Source organism: Acomys minous (genome assembly GCF_964271855.1).
Source record: "Acomys minous genome assembly, chromosome: 6".
NCBI classification, from domain to species: domain Eukaryota; kingdom Metazoa; phylum Chordata; class Mammalia; order Rodentia; family Muridae; genus Acomys; species Acomys minous.
In genome coordinates, this window is record NC_140487.1 from 118,171,406 (window position 1) to 118,190,579 (window position 19,174).

A 19,174-nucleotide genomic window follows, 5' to 3' on the forward strand; every position below is an offset into this window, starting at 1 on the left:
GTGTAAGTAGTTAGCATATAATTAACGAACAATCAAAAATGAGAACAGGACAGTGCTGCCTGGCCCTGAATGGACAAGGACACAAGGACGCCTGCCTCTGGCGTTAACTGTCCTTCTGTAGCCCTAAAATAATAAAACCTCCAAATCCTAAAGCAAACCATCCTGCACCAGCATAAGGATTCGTGCAAGTCACTTACCTTAAGGCGGTTATTTCCAAGGTACTCTCCGTCCATCTTCTTGATGGCCTTACACACACTGGCAATATCACAGTACTGCAGGAACGCGTACTGAGGGACTCCGTTCACTTTCTTAATATCAATGTCCTAAAAAAGCCAACCAGGGTCACTTAGCAATATGGCAACAAGAAATTAAGTCAGAAGAAGCCAAGTCCACATAGAGAGCTTTTTTCTGCAGGCCGGGTGGGTTCTCAGTCAGTCACTTCTTAGTTGGATCATCTATCTGACACACTGTAAACTGCTGGCATAAAGACCACATACCATGGAAGCCATGCCATGTGTGGCGCCTACAAAAGGGCAATTGTGTTGCAGCTCAAAAGTTAAAATCTACAGTGAGGAGAAATCAAAGAGAAGGTTGCCTACTTAGTGAAATGACAGCCAGCACTGTCAAGTCTTTTAAAGTAGAGTCAAACCCAGGCTTGTTCTTTAATGTCTAATAAACCAAAGTGGATGCCGGGGAGCAGTGGCACAGGCCTTTAATCTCAGCACTCGAGAGGCAGGAGTGAATCTCTGAACTTGAGGCCAGCCTGGTCTACAGAGCATGTTCCAGGACAGCCTGGGCTACACAGAGAAACCCTGTCTCAAAGCAACAACAACAACAACAACAAAAGAAAGAAGACAAGGTTTAGCAGCACATGCCTGTCATCCCCAGCACTCTGGAAGCAGGAGCTATTGGAAGTTCAAGGCCACCTTCGGCCACATACAACATTCAATGGCAGAGTAGGACACAGAGGACTCACCTCTTACTCTCTCTAGGGTTTATTAATTTTTATTTTAGGTATTATGGGTGTTTTGCCTGTATGCATGTCTGTGCACATGTGTGCAGTGCCTACAGATGCCAGAAGAGGGCACTGGATCCTTGGGAACTGTAATTATGGATGTCTGTGAGCTATCACGTAGGTACAGGAAATGAAAGCTGGGTCTTCTGCAGGAGCAGCCAATGCTCTGGAGCACTGATCTGTCTCCTCAGCCTCCATTCTTAAATACAACACACAGAAACAAAAACACCACAGCAATTTAAACAACCCACTGAAATTATAAAAGTATTTATTTCTTGCTGGGCATGGTGGCACACACCTTTAATCCCAGCACTCCAGAGGCAGAGGTAGGTGGATAGCTCTGAGTTCGAGGCCAGCCTGGTCTATAAAGTGACATTAGGACAACCAAGGTACACAGAGAAACCCTGTCTGGGGGAGGAGGGGAGGAAGGGGAGGCAGTCTTTAGGCGAACAGATGGCTCAGCAGGCACTTGCTCCTCTTGCAAGTTCAGCTCCCAGCACTCACTCCTGACAGCTCCTAACTGCCTTTAACTGCAGCTCCAAGGATCGCTGACACCTCTGGCCTCAGTGGCATCAGCACCGGCATGGACATCCACATAACTATACATCACAGTAAAATGCAAAACAGACAAACCCAAAAATCCATTTGGTCCAACTGGCCTGGAGCTCACTATGTAGACCAGGCTGGCCTAGAACTTACAGAGAGATCTGCCAGCCTCGTTACATAGCCAGACACTGTTGCAGATTCCTTAAAAGGGGGGCTGGAGTGATGACTTGCACTTAAGATCTGGCTGCTCTTGTAGAGAACCTGAGTTCAGTTTCTAGTGTGTTTACAGCAGCTCCCAGTCTCCAGGGAGCTCAGCGCTCTCCTCTGACCTCCACAGACGCCTGGCATGTACATGATGCAGACAGACATGCGGGCAAAACATGCACATACATACTCTCTCTCTTTATTTTTAAGAGTCTCAAAAAAATTTCTAATGGGAAGATGGGGAAACCAGGTTTCACACCTAGAATCCCAATACTTAGGAGTCAGGGAAAGGCTGTCAGCTCAACGTAAGCTTGAACTTTAAAACTGAATGGAGCAAAGGGGGGATTTCACAACGTCACACATCCTCATCCCCTCTATGCCCTGTGCCTACATCCCACAAAGATCCACAGCATTTTATCGCTAAAACAACATACCACAATTTCTCCAAAGCGCTGAAAGATGTTGCGAAGGTCGTGGTAAGTGGTTGTTTTCTCGAGGTTGCCAATAAAGAGCGTCCTTGTTGCTTTGGGATGGAACTCGTCTATCCTCTCATCCAAGGGCCGGAACTCATTTTCACTCTCTGTTTCTGTGGATGGAGCAGAGCAGGACAGGGCACTTAACACATTCTCTAATACAGAATTTACTTACTTGGGAATCTTAACAAACTGTCTGGTTCTGGGCTTGGTGGACAGGTATGGCAGGACTGTGATTTCAAGACCAGCCTTGCTACACCGTAGACACTGTCTTAGACAAACAAGGGAACACCAAAAACTGAAAATATCTCTCTGTCTCTCTGCCTGCCTGAGTAACGCCCACCCCACCCCCCCCCCACTTACTTAACAAGGTCTTTTGTGAGAGGGCTGGTTGGTTGGTCTGAGACAGGCTTTCACCAGCAGTCCCAAATGGCCTTCAACTCAGAGCTACTCTGGGGTTGTATATAGACCAGGCAGGCCTTGAACTCACTGATGTCAACCTGCCTCTGCCTTCTGAGTGCTTGGATTAAAGTTGTGGACCACCAGCACTGGTGCTCACTTACAGTGTGGGCGCGTGTGAACGGAGGTCAAGGGACACTTTGTGAGTAGGTTCTCTCCATTCACCTCTACACGGGCTCCAGGAATAAACTCGGGTCTCTACACAAGTGCCTCTTACCCTCTGGCCTTAGCACAGAGTATGAAACTATAATCTGGCTAGGCATGGTGACACACAACCGTAATCCTAGCACTCAGAAGGGAGAAGCAGGAGAGTTGAGAGTTCAAAGCCAGCCTGTGCCATACAGGGAGTACCAGGCAACTGTGGGCTGCACAGGACAACCCCATCTCAAAACAAAAACAAAAAAAAGCACACATACTCTACCATGAAAATACAACTCAGTAGAAAGCAGCTCCACTTCATTAACTAGTTTTACTTGCTTTCAAGATTCAACATTTCATGTTTACTACATTATATAGCAATTTAAATGTCTGCCTCAAGACTTCTAGAGGATGGAGGGGTGGCTCTGCAGTTAAGCACTGGCTGCTCTTGCAGAGGACCCAGGTTCAATTCCCAGCATCCATGGCAGCTCACAAATCATCCAGTTATAAGGGATACAATACCTTCTAGCTTCCTTCCATGGATACCAGGCACACACATAGTGCACATACACACATATGCAGATACAACATGCATACAGGTACAATACTGAAATAATTAATTTAAAGGCTTTCAAATATAAAAATAATTGTATGGAAAGTGACATTCGTGAGCTCTTTTCCCCGCTTGGTGTTCTGTAGTCCCCAGTGACATTCGAAAGGTTTCTATTTTTTATAATGAAAGCCTTGGCTTAACTTCTAATTTAATCACAGCCCTTTGCTCCACTTATTAATTCTGAGACACAGACAGTCAAGGTTTTGATGGTAATTATAGCTCGGCACCGCATGTTCTCTACTTTTAAAAATGTAAAACAAACCCATCAACAAGATAGGTAAATGGGCTGAGCTCAAAAGTAGAGCACTGTGTACCACGCACAAAGCCCTGAGCCCAATCCTAACACACAGAGACAGACACACGCACGCAATGAAGCCAGGCATTGGAGGGCAGGGGGCCGGCATTCTTATAACCCCAGCAGGTGGAGGCAGAAGAACAGGAGTCTAAGGCTAGCCTTTGCTACCTAGCAAGTTCAAGGCTAGCCTGGGCTCTATGAAACCCTCCCTTACACAAAATTAGCAAATTAAGAACTGAGCCTGGTGGCACGCATCTGTAATCCCAGAACTTGGGATGTGTAGGCAATGAATGTTGAATTTAAGATTGCTGAATTTAAGGTTGGCCTGGTTTACCTAAGAAGACTCGGTCTTAAAAGAACGAATAACAACCCAACTGTTCCTGAGTGCTACACAATAAGGTTAAAAGGCCTTATATAATAAACATCTTGATCTATCCTTATATGCTTAAAGATCAGAGTGCTATCACCTATGAACGTCCCTGAATTAGATCTGCACTACTTAACAACTGACTGATGTTTAAGACCCAATAGGTTAGGTGCACACTGCTTATTTCTCAGGTGGTCCTTACTCACCCCAAAGCAACCCAACAAGAAGCCCTGCCATCTGTGGTGATGCATGCTCCTAACCCAGCACTGCAGGGACTGAGGCATGAAAGCTGCCATGAGTTCAAGGTAAGTCTGGACTACACAGTGAGTTCTAGACTAGCACATGCTGCAGAATGGGACTGTCTCGAGAGAACAAGTCAGGGGCTGGAGAGATGGCTCAGAGGTTAAGAGCACTGGCTATTTTTCCAGAGGTCCTGAGTTCAATTCCCAGCAACCGCATGGTGGCTCACAACCATATATAATGTGATCTAATGCCTTCTTCTGGCGGGTAGGCACAGCACTGTATACATAATAAATAAATTAAACAAAACAAAAAGAACTCATGAGCTTTTCTTAGTTGAGTATAATTTGGGGCAGCTCATCTAAAACCGGTTGATAGAGAGAAAGCATTCACTGGAAAAAAAGATTTCCTCTGAATTCTGGTATGATGTACAATCTTGACTGTCAACTTGACAGAACTGGGTCGTCGTGGAAACAAATTTAGATGTCAGTGAGGACTTTTTGGAGCAGGTTAATGGAGGTGGAAGGTTGCCCTAAACCTCTGTGGCACCATCCATTCAGGTGCTGGTGCACAGGACTAGCCGCCCCATGCTCCCACTGCCTCCTCCTTACCCAAGATGGACTGGGGACCAGAAGTGAGCCAAAGTAAATCCTTTCCCACTTACAGTAACAGCAGACCCTGAATCCCATTATAAAACCATGTATACCTGACAATACACACTTTGCCAACGTTGTGTTTAATTTAATATACACACCATTTATATATTCATAGGAACAGTGTATGTTCCTTTTTAATCCAAGCAGATGGATATTCTAAGATTTACCATATACATGGGTTATAGATTCTATTCAAAGTCTTAGAAGTTCTTTTCTCAGATTCATAAACTCACTGTTGACTATTTCTATTAAATTGCACACAGTCTATTTAAACTGAGGCTTTCCAAATGTATGTTCAAATTCTCAATCGGTTAAGCTGTGGTGGGGCCAGTCCACTTTAAAACAAGCACTGCACAACTTCTGAAAGAGACAACACTGACCCAAGCCATATGACAGACCTCCAGCCTTACAGCCAGTGGGTCTTGTAGCAGGGCTCAAGCCAACAAAGTTGATTCCTTTTAGTTCTTGGGGGGAGGGGGGGGGAGAAGGGGGCCCTCTATTTCAACTCTGATCTTCACGTGGCCCTGGAGAGAGCTGCAGCGGCGATGTCCTCTTCTCAATACAGCTACTGAGTACGTACACCGCCCCCTCTCTGCTTTTCATTTCTTTGTAATGTTTTTGCTATGTGTGTGTGTGTGAGGATGCGTGCCATGTCTGTGAGCACCCCCAGGACACAAAAGGGTGCCGGAGCCCCTGTAACTGGAGTTGCAGGCGGTTGTAAGCTGGCTAATGTGGGTACTGAGAACCAAACCTGGGGCGTCTGCGAAAGCCTGCATGTTCTCTATCACACTAAGTAAACTTCAGAGGGTGGGGGGCTGAGCCTAACTTAAGCCTGCCAGGGTCCAGGCGCTGATCCTAAAACCCACTAACAAGACAGTCCAAATTCTGCAACAGTCACCTAGAATAGCAGATGTAATTTATGCTGAGCAACATACAAATGAGCCCCTCCAATGATAATAACATGGAGTTTGCTCCTAATGCAGAGCAATTCAGTTGTCATTCTTGGACCTCAATCAATTCCATCCTTTAGGGAAGGCTGGCTGCACAGATGGCCTGAAGCTACACTCGAGGCTCTACAAGGTGCGGGAAGCTCCACTACAGAAGCAGAGCACCCAGCACTCCCACCCGAACCAACCCGCTGTGCTTCACACTAAGGGGACTGAAGAACTCGGCTAAGACACCGCGCCTTAACAAATGAAACCAGGACCATGCCCTCGCTGACTTACCCCTCACAAGCTGGACTGAAATGAGTGGTAGGATTTCTAACTGACCCGTGGTCCCTGGTCTTACCTGGCCCTATCCATGCAGTCACCTCGATCTGCATGCCAAAGAAAAGCTTTCCCTTTGATGCGGTCAGTGCTTTTTCTTGGTCCTCTTGCTGCCGAAAGAACACCAGGCCGTACCTCTCCTCGGAGGCCCCATGGATCTGCACTGAAGTCACCTTGCCAAACTTCTTAAATTCATGGAAAAGGCCATCTTTAAGGCTTGTATCTATACAGCCAAACAAAAACAAGCAAATTTTTCTCATGTTATCTACAACCCCACACCAGACTAATTCTCCCAAACCAGAATACTTAATCTAGGAAAATACCTATGCAAAAGCAACATGTTTTGTCTGTATCTGTGATTTATGTACATGTAAATGTGTAAACATTGCCCATATGTAAGATGCTGTTTGACACACTAGGAAGCAAACTAGAGGACAGAGCCTGCCGCTCTGCAGCTTCCATGGGCGGCACGCCTGTTTCTCTGAGCTCCATCTTTTCAGGATGCATCCTAAGCTTGCTCTCCATGAGCCTCTTTCCTCACTGTGTGCAACCACGCAGCTGCTTATGAACCACTCCATGCTGACCTGCCTACTTCCTCAAGGCCTGACTTCTCTGCTCCTTTCCTCCTCCTCTGCAGAGAAGGGCCTTGCCTTCCCTGTCTTTCCTCAATGGTTAGGAAGCCACACCCTGTTACAGCAGTCACCTGCATGGCATCAAGTTCTAAGGAGCCACAGTCTCTGTGGGCAGCATTCACAGAAAACTTTACCTGTAGAGCGGACTGGAAGATTCTGAACTTTGATCCCAAAACTTTTCCGGGGCTCATCTTTTTCAAGAGACGAAAGCAGCTGGGAAGTGGGCGCGGGGACTGCAGCAGACTGAACTGAGCGGGCTGGAGAGTCGTCACTGGAGGTGCTGCTGGAGTCAGTACTGCAGAACAGCAAAAACAACAACCAAAACACAAGACCAACAGACATTAGTGTAAAGACAGACAGATACTACACGCAACAGTGATGATCAGCTAACAGGGCCGCTCTGAGGCTGAGGTTTCTGGGGTCCACACTGTGTGTGTTTCACACTCAGCCCTCAGAGAGGAGAAGGCAGTTCACACTGACATGAGGCCGGAAAGAAAAGTAGCATTCTTTCACCAACACGGGGCACCAAAGGCAACTGCAACGTTTACAACTGACCTCAATTTTCCCCTAGTCCAGTGAGAGCAGCAGGCAGGCGCACTGCATCTAGAACCCTACATCCTAGAGGCTGCGGCACTAAGACTTTACTTCAAAAAAGCAAACAAGCCAGGCATGGTGGCACATGCCTGTAGGAGGCAGGCAGATGGATGTGAGTTCAAGGCCAGCCTGGTCTACAAAGTGAGTCCAGGACAAAAAGGCTACACAAAGAAACCCTGTCTCGAGGAAAAAAAAAAAAAAAGAAGAAGAAGAAGAAGAAAGAAAGAAAAGAAAAGAAACGCATTGCCACAAGCAATTCCTTTAGAATACCAACAATAACTGTAACAGAACAGTGAGATTTGGTTCTGGAGTCACAGATAAGGGTCTTAATGTCGGTACAGAAACTCTGTGTATTCCCTAGACAGACCACTTAACCTCTTGCTGAGTTCACAGCGATGTCAAACACAGAATAGTCATCTTTCAAGCCACACTACACACAGCCTCAAGATAGCAGCATACAGTACTTCACGCATAGCGAGCAGTGGCGGCACACACCTTTAACCCCAACACTCTGTGAATTCGGGTCAGCCTGGTCTACAGAGCGAGTTCTAGGACAGGCAGAACTAAAGAGAGAAACCCTGTCTCAAATTTCATGCATGAAACAACGCTTCATAACACAAAAGTTTTCTACATGTGATGTCATCTGGTTTCAGGTTTTTGGACATTCCAAGTTTGGATTTCAAATTAGGGATGCATTAACCGTTTCAAAGTGTAGTGCCTAACACGCTCTTTCAGATCATTTTGGTTTCTAGAATCTTGAGTGACTAATGATGAAGTACACTGTCTTGTTTTAGTCTTGTTAGCTTGGCTTCTCTGTGGGAAGTGACAGGTGATTTTTTGGTTTTGGTTTTTGGTTTGGTTTTTTGGTTTTTGAAGACAGGGACAGGGTTTCTCTATTCTGGGTTCACTTTGTAGACCAGGCTGGCCTCGAACTCACAGCAATCCTCCTGCCTTTGCCTCCCCGAGTGCTGGGATTAACAGTGTGCCCAGGTGAGAGTTCTTTCCCTTTTCTTTCTTTTTTTAAAACTATGATTTATTTATTTTATGTGCATTGGTGTTTTGCCAGAATGTGTGTCTGTGTGAGGGTGTTGGATGTGAGGGTGTAACTCCCCGGAACTGGAGTTGGGTGCTGGGAACTGAACCCAGGTCCTCTGGAATAGCAAGTAGCCAGTGCTTTTAACCACTGAGCTATCTCTTCAGACCTATAACTGACATTTCAAAGATTATTCTTATTTCTATTTAGTGTATGTTGCACCAGCACATCTATGCTACATGTGTGCAGGTGCCTGAGAGGGCCAGGAAAGAGTGACAGATCTCTCAAAGCTACAGGGAACTGTGCACTGTGCAATGAGTGTGCTAGGAACAGGATTTGAGTCCTTTGCAGGAACAGCCAATTCTCCTGTTGCTGAACCGTCTTCTCCTCAGCCCAGTGATGGCTACTGTTGGTTGTCATTTGACTACATCTGCATTTAACCAAAGTCCAAAAACAGGGGGCACACCTGTGAGGGGTTTTTGCTTAGTTTGCAGTAGAAAGGCTCACTTTTAATCCAGATAGTGAAGCAGGAAGCTGCGCCTTTAGCCCAGGCCACAGCTTCTGCTGGAGACCTGCTATCCAGGCGTATGGACGTGGAAGGAGGAAGTTGTTGCCTTTGTCGGCTTGCTTTTGCCTCGCTAGCAAGTCCGTTCCTTCACTGGCGTTAGAGCCTGCTTCTTCAGGATTCCAGCATCTATTGAAGGCCTGCTGAGACAGCTAGCCTCGAGGACTAAGCAACTTCTGGATTTTTGAACTTCACCACTAGCTATTGTTGGATTAGCTGAACTGCAGCCTATAAAATCATTCTAATAAATCCTCTTTCTATATAGAGAGATTCGTTCTGTGTATTCTGTCACTCTAGAAAATGCTGACTAATACAGCCCCTGAATGAGATATTTCAATTTGTGAGCCAGCACAGTTGCGCACGCCTATAATCCCAGCACTCAGGGAGGCAGAGGCAGGCGATCACTGTGAATTCGAAACCAGCCTGTTCTACAAAGCAAATCCAGGACAGGCTAGGCTACACAGAGGAGCCCTGTCTCAGAAATAAGTGAATAAATGAATGTGGTGGCACAGTAATGGGTGAATGTGTTGATGGGGGCTGTACTGCTGGCATTTGGGAGACTTGAGAAGGATCAGAGGACCTGGGTGGAGAGCTAGTGCCACTTGGAAGGCTGAGTCAAGAAAGTGGAAAGCTCAAGGCCAGCTTGGGCTACATTACTCTATATCAGCAAACAATCAGAATATAAAGAATTTGGAGCCTTCTGTGCAGATGTTGGGCAGGTGGAACAGCGCAGTCACTGGGACAAAGTGTATGGCAGTTCCCCCCAAACTCAACATTGCATAATCCAACATTTCCACTGTGTACACATACCCCAAAAACCTGGAATAGAGAGACTCCTCCTGGGCATTTGTGCACCCACACTCAACACGTTCCGCAGTCAAGAAATGGGAGCTCAAAACCAAGTGCAAGACAGATGAATGGGTTCACAAACTGTAGTGTGTAGTAGGGCATGCGCAGTCCTACCGCTGCTGTGCAGCCTAAAGGAGGAAGTGAATTAGGCCTGACACATACTATGATATGAAGAACCTAGAAGACACTGTGCTAAGTGAAAGAAGTCAGACACAAAAGCACATTTATGATTTTAGACACTGAGAGTAGTCAAAGTTGTAGGCAGATAACAGAACAGCTAATTCCAGCAGCTGGGGGAAGGACAAGTGGGGGATCCAGTGTATGAGCACACACATGCACATGTACCCACATCTGCTTTCCTCAATTGTTTTTCACCTTACTTTTTGAGACAGGTCTCTCGCTGCAGCCAGGAGCTTGCTGGTTCTGCTACAGTGGCTGGCCAGCAAGCCCTAGGGATCCTGCTTCCACACGCACCCTGGCCTGTCTTTTACATGGGTGCTGGGGATCAAAACCAGGGGCCTCATGCTGGGATCAAGCTGAGTCACTGCCCCAGCCCAGAAACTGTTTTCAAAAGATGCTACCTTTAAGAGTCAGTTTGAACACTGGAGAGGGGGCTCAGCAATTAAGAGTGTTCTTGAAGAGGACCTGGGTTCAAGCACCTCTAAGTTCAGTTCCAGAGGATCCGATGACCCCTTCTGACCTCCCTGAGTACTAGGCACATCTAGTGTGCAGGCACACACTGACAAAAGAACCATACATGTAAAATAAAATAAATGAATCCAAAAACTTTTAAGTATTTCAGTTTGGAAAGGCAGGAAGGATCTGGAGACAGGAACGCAGAATACTTACTGCCACAGAATGGGGGTGGGGGTGGGGAGACACTTTGGGTGTCTGAAATGGAGAATGTTCTCTTATTTACCGTCCCCAGACAACCTATACAGCAAGAGTTCCCTTTGTTTCTTTTGGTTTGGTTTGGTTTTTTGAGACAAGGTATCTCTGTGTAGCCTTGACTGTCCTGGACTCCCTTTGTAGACCAGGCTGGCCTCGAACTCACAGCGATCCGCCTGCCTCTGCCTCCCAAGGGCTGGGATTAAAGGCGTGCGCCACCAGCACCAGGCCTTTTTGTTTCTTAAGAATGTAAGTAGCTCCTACTGCTTTTTAGCCATAGTCTCAAGGGGTCTCACAACTGTCTTCCAGGTAAGTTTCTTTAGAATGATCACTTCTCTGAGTCACCTGACTCAGCAGAGCAAGGAAAACCAGAGCAGCAAGGAGGCCTGCATGACTGGAATGAAAAATGAAGACCTTACTAAGGAGAAAGGGACACACCAGAAGACAAGAACTGCGTTTTTATCAAGAAGCAGGTACAGCAGCCATCTGAAAAGGAAGTGATTAAGCTAGAGAAAAACTCTCAGAAAAGCAAAACTGTCAGTCAAGCAAAAAAACTAACACCCTGCAACAATTCTTGCTGACAGAGACAAACAGTAACTAACAATTCACCCTAGAGCGAAGGATTTTGTGCTTTTAACAGGTGGTGGGGGTGGGGGGTGGGGGGGACAGGGCACACAACTCTGGGGCTCACATATGCTGAGCCAGTTCCAGACCCTGAACTACATCCCCAGCTCCCAGTTCAGAGACTGTGGACAGGGTTTCTCTGTGTAGCCCTGGCTGTCCTGGATTTGTAGACCAAGCTGTCCTCGAACTCACAGTGATCTGCTTGCCTCTGCCTCATGAGTGCTGAGATTGATTATAGGTGTGCGCCACCGTACCCAATCCCAGCACTCGGAAGGCAGAGGCAGGTCGATCGGATTGCTGTGAGTTTGAGGGCAGCCTGGTCTCCAAAGTGAGTACCAGGACAGCCAGGGTTATACAGAGAAACCCTGTCTCGAAAAACCAAAAAACAAAAACAAATAGATTAAAAAATAATTTTAAAAAGTGTCTGACGTTGGGAGGATACAAGGGATGGGATAACCATTGAGATGTAACAAGAATAAATTAATAAAAAAAATTTTTTAAAAAGGGTCTGACGTTAGCAGAAAATGCTATTTAAAACTGAGTGTGTAATGAGCACTCAGAGTTTACCCATGACTTCACTCTTCAGAGCACAGTGACAGTTGCAGCTGGTTTTTAAAGCGTATGATTATCTTTGGAAGTTACGTAAAATATAGCAATGGTTCAACACCAAGTGCTGGGTAATAAGCAGCCAAGCATAATCTTAGCACAAGAAGCTGAGTTCAGTGAAGCTCAGCAACAGAGCACTTGCCTGAACTAGTTAAGAACCTAATTTTAACCTCTATCAACAAAAGACAAAAGGATGAGATGAGATGAGATGTTCTTCTCTAAGTCTAAGCACCGACACTGAGCTCAGGGCTGCTGTGTGCTAGGGGAACATTCTACCGCTAAGCCATCACCCCAGCCTCCCACATGCACCTTTTCAAGTGTAATTAAGCTGCCCAGGCTGGCCTTGAACTTCCTATATACATAGGCAGACCACTAGATCTTCTGCCTTAGCCTTCCAAACTGCTAGAACCATCGGCCCTCCCCATCAGGCAGAGAGAGAGAGAGAGAGAGAGAGAGAGAGAGAGAGAGAGAGAGAGAGAGAGAGAGAGAGAGACACCAAGGTGAGTGAATCTTCAAATTATGCCAAATGAAATAAGATGGATGAAAAAGCACAAATGGGAGTACTGGTGGCACACACCTTTAATCCCAGCACTCAGGAAGCAGACAGGCGGATCACTGTCAATTTAACGCCAGCCTACTCTACAGACTGAGTTCCAAGAGAGCCAGAGCTACATAGAAAACCCCTGTCTCAAAAAATGATGGATGGATGGGTGGGTGGTCTGTTTCATTTGTGTGAGCATGGGTGTTTCCCTTCTACAAACTGCCTTTACCTTTATTGTTTGGGATTAAAGGCATGTGCCACCACACTTGGACCTAACTTTTTCTTTACCTGAAACTTGTTCTATACAAGGCTGGCTTTGAACTCAGATCTTATTGCCTGTATCCTGGATTAAAGGCATGTTTGTATTCCAGCTGGATCACACAGACCTAGAAGGTCTTTGGATGTGGTCTTTGCCAGAGCAGCCATGTTCTGAATTAACATTCCTCTACAACTCTCTGCTCTTTTTTAAAAGTTGATCTATTTATTTAATGTGTATAGATATTCTGCCTGCATGTGTACCTGGTGCCTGCCGAAGGAAACCAGAAATGGTGTTAAACCCGCTGGAGCTGAAGTTACAGACGGTTTAAGCCACCACATGGGTGCTAGAAACTGAGCCCAGGTCCCCTAGAAGAGCAGCCAATGCCCTTAACCCCTGAGCCATCTCCCCAGTCCCTCCACCTCACTTTGTAAGGCAGGGTCTCTCGCTGGATCCAGAGTTTACCTCAATTAAGCTGGCTGACCACAAGCCCAGGGATCCTTCAGTCTCTAACTTTCAGAGCTTTTTTTTTTTTTTTTTACAAATGGTTAAACTACCAAAACCTCTACGACCGAATACTACTACTGTCTGGAGGGGGGGCGGGGATAGAAGGGGTGCTGTTTTTTTTTGTTTTTGTTTTTTTGGGTCCTAATATGATCAGATTGTGCCTCAGAGTACAAAATGCAGTGGGTAAAGTAAAAAACTTTTTGCAAACAGTCTTACTTTTAGGAGACAGACAACCTCGGCCTGGAATACTTTCAGTTTACATTCCAAAGAGGATGAGCCCAAGTAGTTGTCACAGGCCAGCAATTCCTTTTCAGATTCAGAAAGCAGATCACAGGCACAGAGCATGGCACAGCACCTGCCTGGCCTGCATGAGGCCTCAGGTTCCCTCCCAATACCCTGTGGGCACTTGCACGTGTAGGTGCACACAGGTGTGTGCGTGTGAGCCTGCGTTTCTGTGCACACACATGTGCTTTTTCAGAAAACCTCCGTCTCAGGTAACCTTTAAAGCAAAAGAACCAAATAAAGTCCACTATGGTGGAGTACACTTATAATTCAAGCTATCAGAAAGCTAAGGCAAGAGCACTGTTGGAGCGCAGCATGGTCTAAACAGCAAGACTGCCTCACGCAAGGATTTTTTAAAATGTTACAAACGCATCAAGCACAACTGCTCTCTCCATCGTCAACCAAGTCCGCCTGAAGAACCTAGAAAGCCCTCTTCACAGCACAGCATTACAGCATCCGAAGGGTGCCGAGGTCGGTGCATCCGAGGGGCACAGTAAAGAAACTACCGACAGGATTGCTCCATGGCATGCTTAGGGTTTTTATAGTAGAGATGAAAGAGAGAGGAGCCAGAGGCATCTGGAAGAGTCCAGAGCAGAATGAGAAAAGGGAAGACTGATCACAGCGTCTGTCAGAAAAGGGAGAAGAGCAGCAGGTGGAGAACAGAAAGAATGTCGCGAGAGGGGCTGAGGATGGCTGGGGAGAGATGGCCATGGGAGCTGTGAAGTGTAGGACGTACTTGTGAACAGGGACGGTGGGAGCCTGGAGGCCAGCCTGGACCCTGAGATGCTGCCAGGCGACACAAGTGTATGTTAACCGGGGACTCTTATGTCTCTTGGCCAGGGACTGCTTTTTGGTGCTTCTCGGCAGCTTCACGGGCTCTCGAGGGATGCTGACCAGAACTCCTCCTGTAGCCCAGGCTGAGCTCGTTTCTGGAGTTTGGGGAATTGGGAGTTTCCTTTGGACTTGGCAGCCAGGAGACCGATGAGAAAGTCAATAATGTTACAGTGGGATTTGCTTACTCACTTAACTGTGAAATATGTAAGATCAACTAAAATACTTAGAAAGGTATGAACCAAGACAGCACACCATCAGCGAGAATACGGGAGGGCTTTGTTTTAGGGGCTGTTTTGGGAGCTTGTCTTTTTGCTTTGCTTTGCAACAAGGTCTGCCTTAGCTCTTGCTCTATTGCTGCAATGAAACAGCATAAGCAAGGCAACTTATGAAAGGGAGCGCTGACTTGGGCCTGCTTGCAGTTTCAGAAGGTTAGTCCACAACAGGGCGGGAAGTGTGTCAGCACGTGTGTGCCAGTGACGCAGCAGCAGCCGAGAGATGAAGTAGGCCTGCTGTGGGTTTTTGAAACCGCAAAGCCCACGCCCAGTAGGATGCCTCCTCCAGCAAGGCCACGCCTCCTCCCCCTCCCCAAACAGTTCAACTAACTAGAGACTAAGCGTTTTAAACACATGAGGACCACGGTGGGCACTGTTCTCATTCAAATCGCCAAACTTTACTATGTAATCCTGACTGGCCTCATAGAACTCGTAGAGATGCACCTGCCCCTGCCTGTTAGGTGCTAGTTGCCACAACCCATCTTTTTTTTTTTTTTTTTTAAATATCCAGGATCTCATCCTGCAGCTTAGGCTGGCCTTGAATGAGATCTCCTTCCTTAGGCCCTTGAGTGCAATGATTCCAGAGGCTGGCCATCACTGTGTCCAGCAAAATGTGTGGGTTTTAATTCAAAATAAAATCCCAACTGGATATAACTGATGGGACCTATATCAATGCCTAAGTCAATATACTTTGAGGGTTTGTTCTTTTCCATGTAACTTTGGTGCTGACTCTGCCTCCTATCCAGAACAAGAGAGAAGCTTGTTAGTGCCTACTTTTGAACAGTCTTTTAAGGCAGTCTCAAGCCCAAGCGGTTTGAAAAGCATTTTATCCAGAGACAGCTTGGCTTTCTACAACTTGGGGGCACTGGTTTATTTTTAAGTGTCTACAAATTATAAGAAACTTCAGCCTTCAGAAACCATTTCTTCAGAATTTTCACCCAAAGACACAGAGCAATCCTGCAAAATGGCTGCAAGCACTGTGACACAGCGCATTCAAAAGCAGCATCCTTGCTGAAAATAAGGACACACCATGGACCTCTCAGTTTTGATACTCTGAATCATGTTATGGAGTTGCACAGCCAAGTCCACTGTGTGTGCGCGGGCACATAGTAAGAGCCTCTGCTGAAGACATTAGTCACTGCTTTAACATTAACCTTCATTAACCTTCTTTTCCATATTGACAGTGAAGTTAGCCAGGTGTGTGGCCCAGAGGTGAAGCCAGGAAGGAGCCTGGAGAGCTCCTCAGTGGTAAACAGCCCCTGCTTGAGGACTTCCAGACTAGTGTAAGCCAGGAATCCTGCAAACAATCCTACCTAACTCCTGCTCCAAGGAGTCTGATGACCTCCTCTAGCCTCCAAGCAAACAGGAATACAAACACAAACACAAACACAAACACACACACACACTCGGCCAGGTCTAAGATGAGAGTGAAAAAAAAGGAGATGGGGGAGGACTAAGGATACAGTTTAGTGGTGAATCCTGTTCAGCAAGTATTAATTCTTAGTTTCCATCCCCATCAGTAAAAAGAACAAAGTAGAAGCTGAAGAGATGGCTCAGAGGTTAAGAACACTGACTGCTTTTCTAGAGGTCCTGAGTTTAATTCCCAGCAACCACATGGTGCCTCACAACCATCTATAATGTGATCTGATGCCCTCTTCTGGTGTGCAGGTGTACATGCAGGCAGAGCACTGTTTACATAATAATAAATAAATAAATCTTAAAAAAAAAAAAAAAGCACCTTTTCTAGAGGACCCAGGTTTAATCCCCAGCAGCCACATGGCAGCTCACAACTATTTATAACTCCAAGATCTGACACCCTCACATGGGGACATACATGCAGGCAAAACACCAATGCACATAAGATAAAAATAAATACTTTTGGGGGGTGGGGGAGGTTCTGAGACAGGGTTTCTCTGTGTAGCCTTGGCTGTCCTGGACTCACTTTGTAGACCAGGCTGGCTTTGAACTCGCAGTGATCCACCTGCCTCTGCCTCCCAAGTACTGGGCTTAAAGGCGTGCGCCACCATGCCCAGCAATAAATAATTTTTTAAAAAGAAAAAGATGTCAAAGGTGAGAGCCAGTCTTCTCACGCCTACAGTTCAACACACAGGAGGTGGAAGAGGGACAAAGGCCAGAATTTCTAGGAAATCTTCCAGAAAGTGGAAGCCAGCCTGAGCTACTTGAGACCCTATATCAAAAGTAGAACAAGGGGCTGGAGAGATGGCTCAGGTTAAGAGCAGCGTCCGCTCTTCCAAAGGTCCTGAGTTCAATTCCTAGCAACCACATGGTGGCTCACAACCATCTACAATGAGATCAGGTGCCCTCTTCTGGCCTGCCGGCACACATGTGCGCAGAATACTGTACAAATAATACATATTTTTTCTTTAAAGTAGAAGAAGGTAGAACACGCTGGGTGGGCATGGAACAGTTTGATGCCAGCACTCAGAGGCAGAGGCAGGTGGATCTCTGAGTTCGAAGGTCAGCCTGGTCTAGAGAGTAAACCAGAACAGCCAGGGGCACACAGTAAGTCCTGTCTCAAAAACTACAAACAACAAAAACATTTACATCAAAGTTAAACCCTAACTTGTTTTAATCTCTTTCAATCTAACCGAAACCAATCCCAGCACAATCCAAGGAAAATAGCAGAAAGCCAGGGGCGCCAGTCACCAGCTCGGTGGGATGGGAAGGGGGAGGTGGGGTGGAGACAGACAGACAACAGTGACACCTCTCAGGAACTAGGGCTCAGGACAGTAGCTGGAGTGAAGGGGCAAGAGGACTGAGCACTGCCATGCCTTGCCCGGGCCCTGCCTCCATAAGCACAACCACAACCACCAGGCCAGCCTAAGGCAGCAGCCTCCGCCCCCTGCGCCCAGCAACAAGGCCACAAACAAGGCAAATGCTGGCAAAACAAGGAAGCCTCCAGGAGGTGGCAAACAGCCAACTCAAACCGGATAATTCCAGTTCAGGCTGGTTTAAAGAAACAACACACAGTTCCTAGCTTCCCAAACAAAATTCGGCCACAAACTGGGGATCCTTTTCACCAATGGCAGAAGAAACCTGGGTTAGCCTAGCACCTGATCCCCAAACCGAACACCTAGTCTTCTGGCCTTGGCACCACCAGAAACTACACACACACACAAACAGAAACACACACACCACCAGAAACTACACACACACACACACACACACACACACACACACACACACACACACACCACGTGCGTACATCTTTTCAGCGTTATTAAAATTCTAGGCTTGACAGTGTTTCTGGGAAACCAGCCAGGAAACGGACCTGCTCCCACATCCCCACAATCAGACCTGTGCAGGCCCACCAGAACCATCAGTAAGCAGCCACTTTTCCGATTCCACACTTAAAGCCTGCCCCGCCCCGCCCCGCCCCGCCCCCTCCAGCCCAGCAGTGCTCATAGCCTTAAGACGCAAGGTTGTGTGACACTGGACAAAGCAAAGCAAGCAGCAGCCAAAAAAGGAACACTTGCAAAACAGGGCTCTGCAGTGACCTCTGCAGGCTGCCACCAAGGGGAATGCAGAAATCCCGCAGTGTTCTTTCTCACCAGAACAGCTACTAAAATACATTCCACCTTTAAACAGCCCTAAATACATAAAGCAGAATGTGCAAACGTGCTCAGGGAAGATTATGTTTATGGTTTGGGAGGCGTTTTAGGACGTGAGGGATTGCTGTGCTATATAGGTCTGGCCACTGACTACCATTTCTGAGGATAACTGAGGAAAATCTGGATATGACACTTTAAAGAGGCTGAGTAACTAGTGGGTAAACGCCATTAACCATCAGCTGACTTTTACTGGATTCCATCACAAACAGTAGGAAATTACAAACTAGAGATTTCATCTACTAGCTAGCAGGACTGGCCCACAGTAAAGATTGCAGTTTTGCCATTAGCAGATGTTTCTCCTGCGCTATCTTTTGAACCCTTGGATAAGCTCAAGCAGCACAGGTAAAGCGATGCAGCACCTTACTTAGGCTTACACAAGAATGCAAACAGTTGTACTTTAGGTGAAAACAAGGGCCACAAGACAAAACAAGAACCATCGTCCCTGAGAGGCTGTACTGGTTAGGGCGGAACGTACGGGGAGAGCATGTGCCAGGGCCTGGGTTCCACACCCAGCATCTCCATCTCAAAATCCCCTATGGCTTTCATTTTGGACACTGGGTGCTCTAAGTCAAATCCTTTACTCCAAACCTTTCTGGATTCCCCAAAGAATATTTATTTTTTATCTCAAAAAAGCAATATAAACCTAACTGCTGACTTTCACAAATTCACATCTATATATTTCTTTTTAAACTTACAGGAGTCTGTTTTAATGGTCTCTTAACACAGGCATCTTTCTCTATACCACTCAAATGAAAAAATAAAAATAAAAAATAACCTTCCAATCT

At 46.5% G+C, this 19,174-nt stretch overlaps 1 protein-coding gene across 4 annotated transcripts in view; it reads right to left on the minus strand.

Moving 5' to 3' along the window:
- SPEN (spen family transcriptional repressor) overlaps nucleotides 1-19,174 on the minus strand; it is a 67,295-nt gene that overhangs the window by 20,440 nt on the left and 27,681 nt on the right. For all 4 annotated transcript variants that reach the window (XM_084786435.1, XM_084786436.1, XM_084786434.1 and 1 more), the window contains exons 4-7: nucleotides 7,041-7,201; nucleotides 6,297-6,497; nucleotides 2,200-2,351; nucleotides 198-323 (exon numbers count right to left, since the gene is read on the minus strand). In XM_084786435.1, the coding sequence (XP_084642561.1) occupies nucleotides 198-323; nucleotides 2,200-2,351; nucleotides 6,297-6,497; nucleotides 7,041-7,201 (640 nt within the window). The remainder of the gene's footprint in view (nucleotides 1-197; nucleotides 324-2,199; nucleotides 2,352-6,296; nucleotides 6,498-7,040; nucleotides 7,202-19,174) is intronic.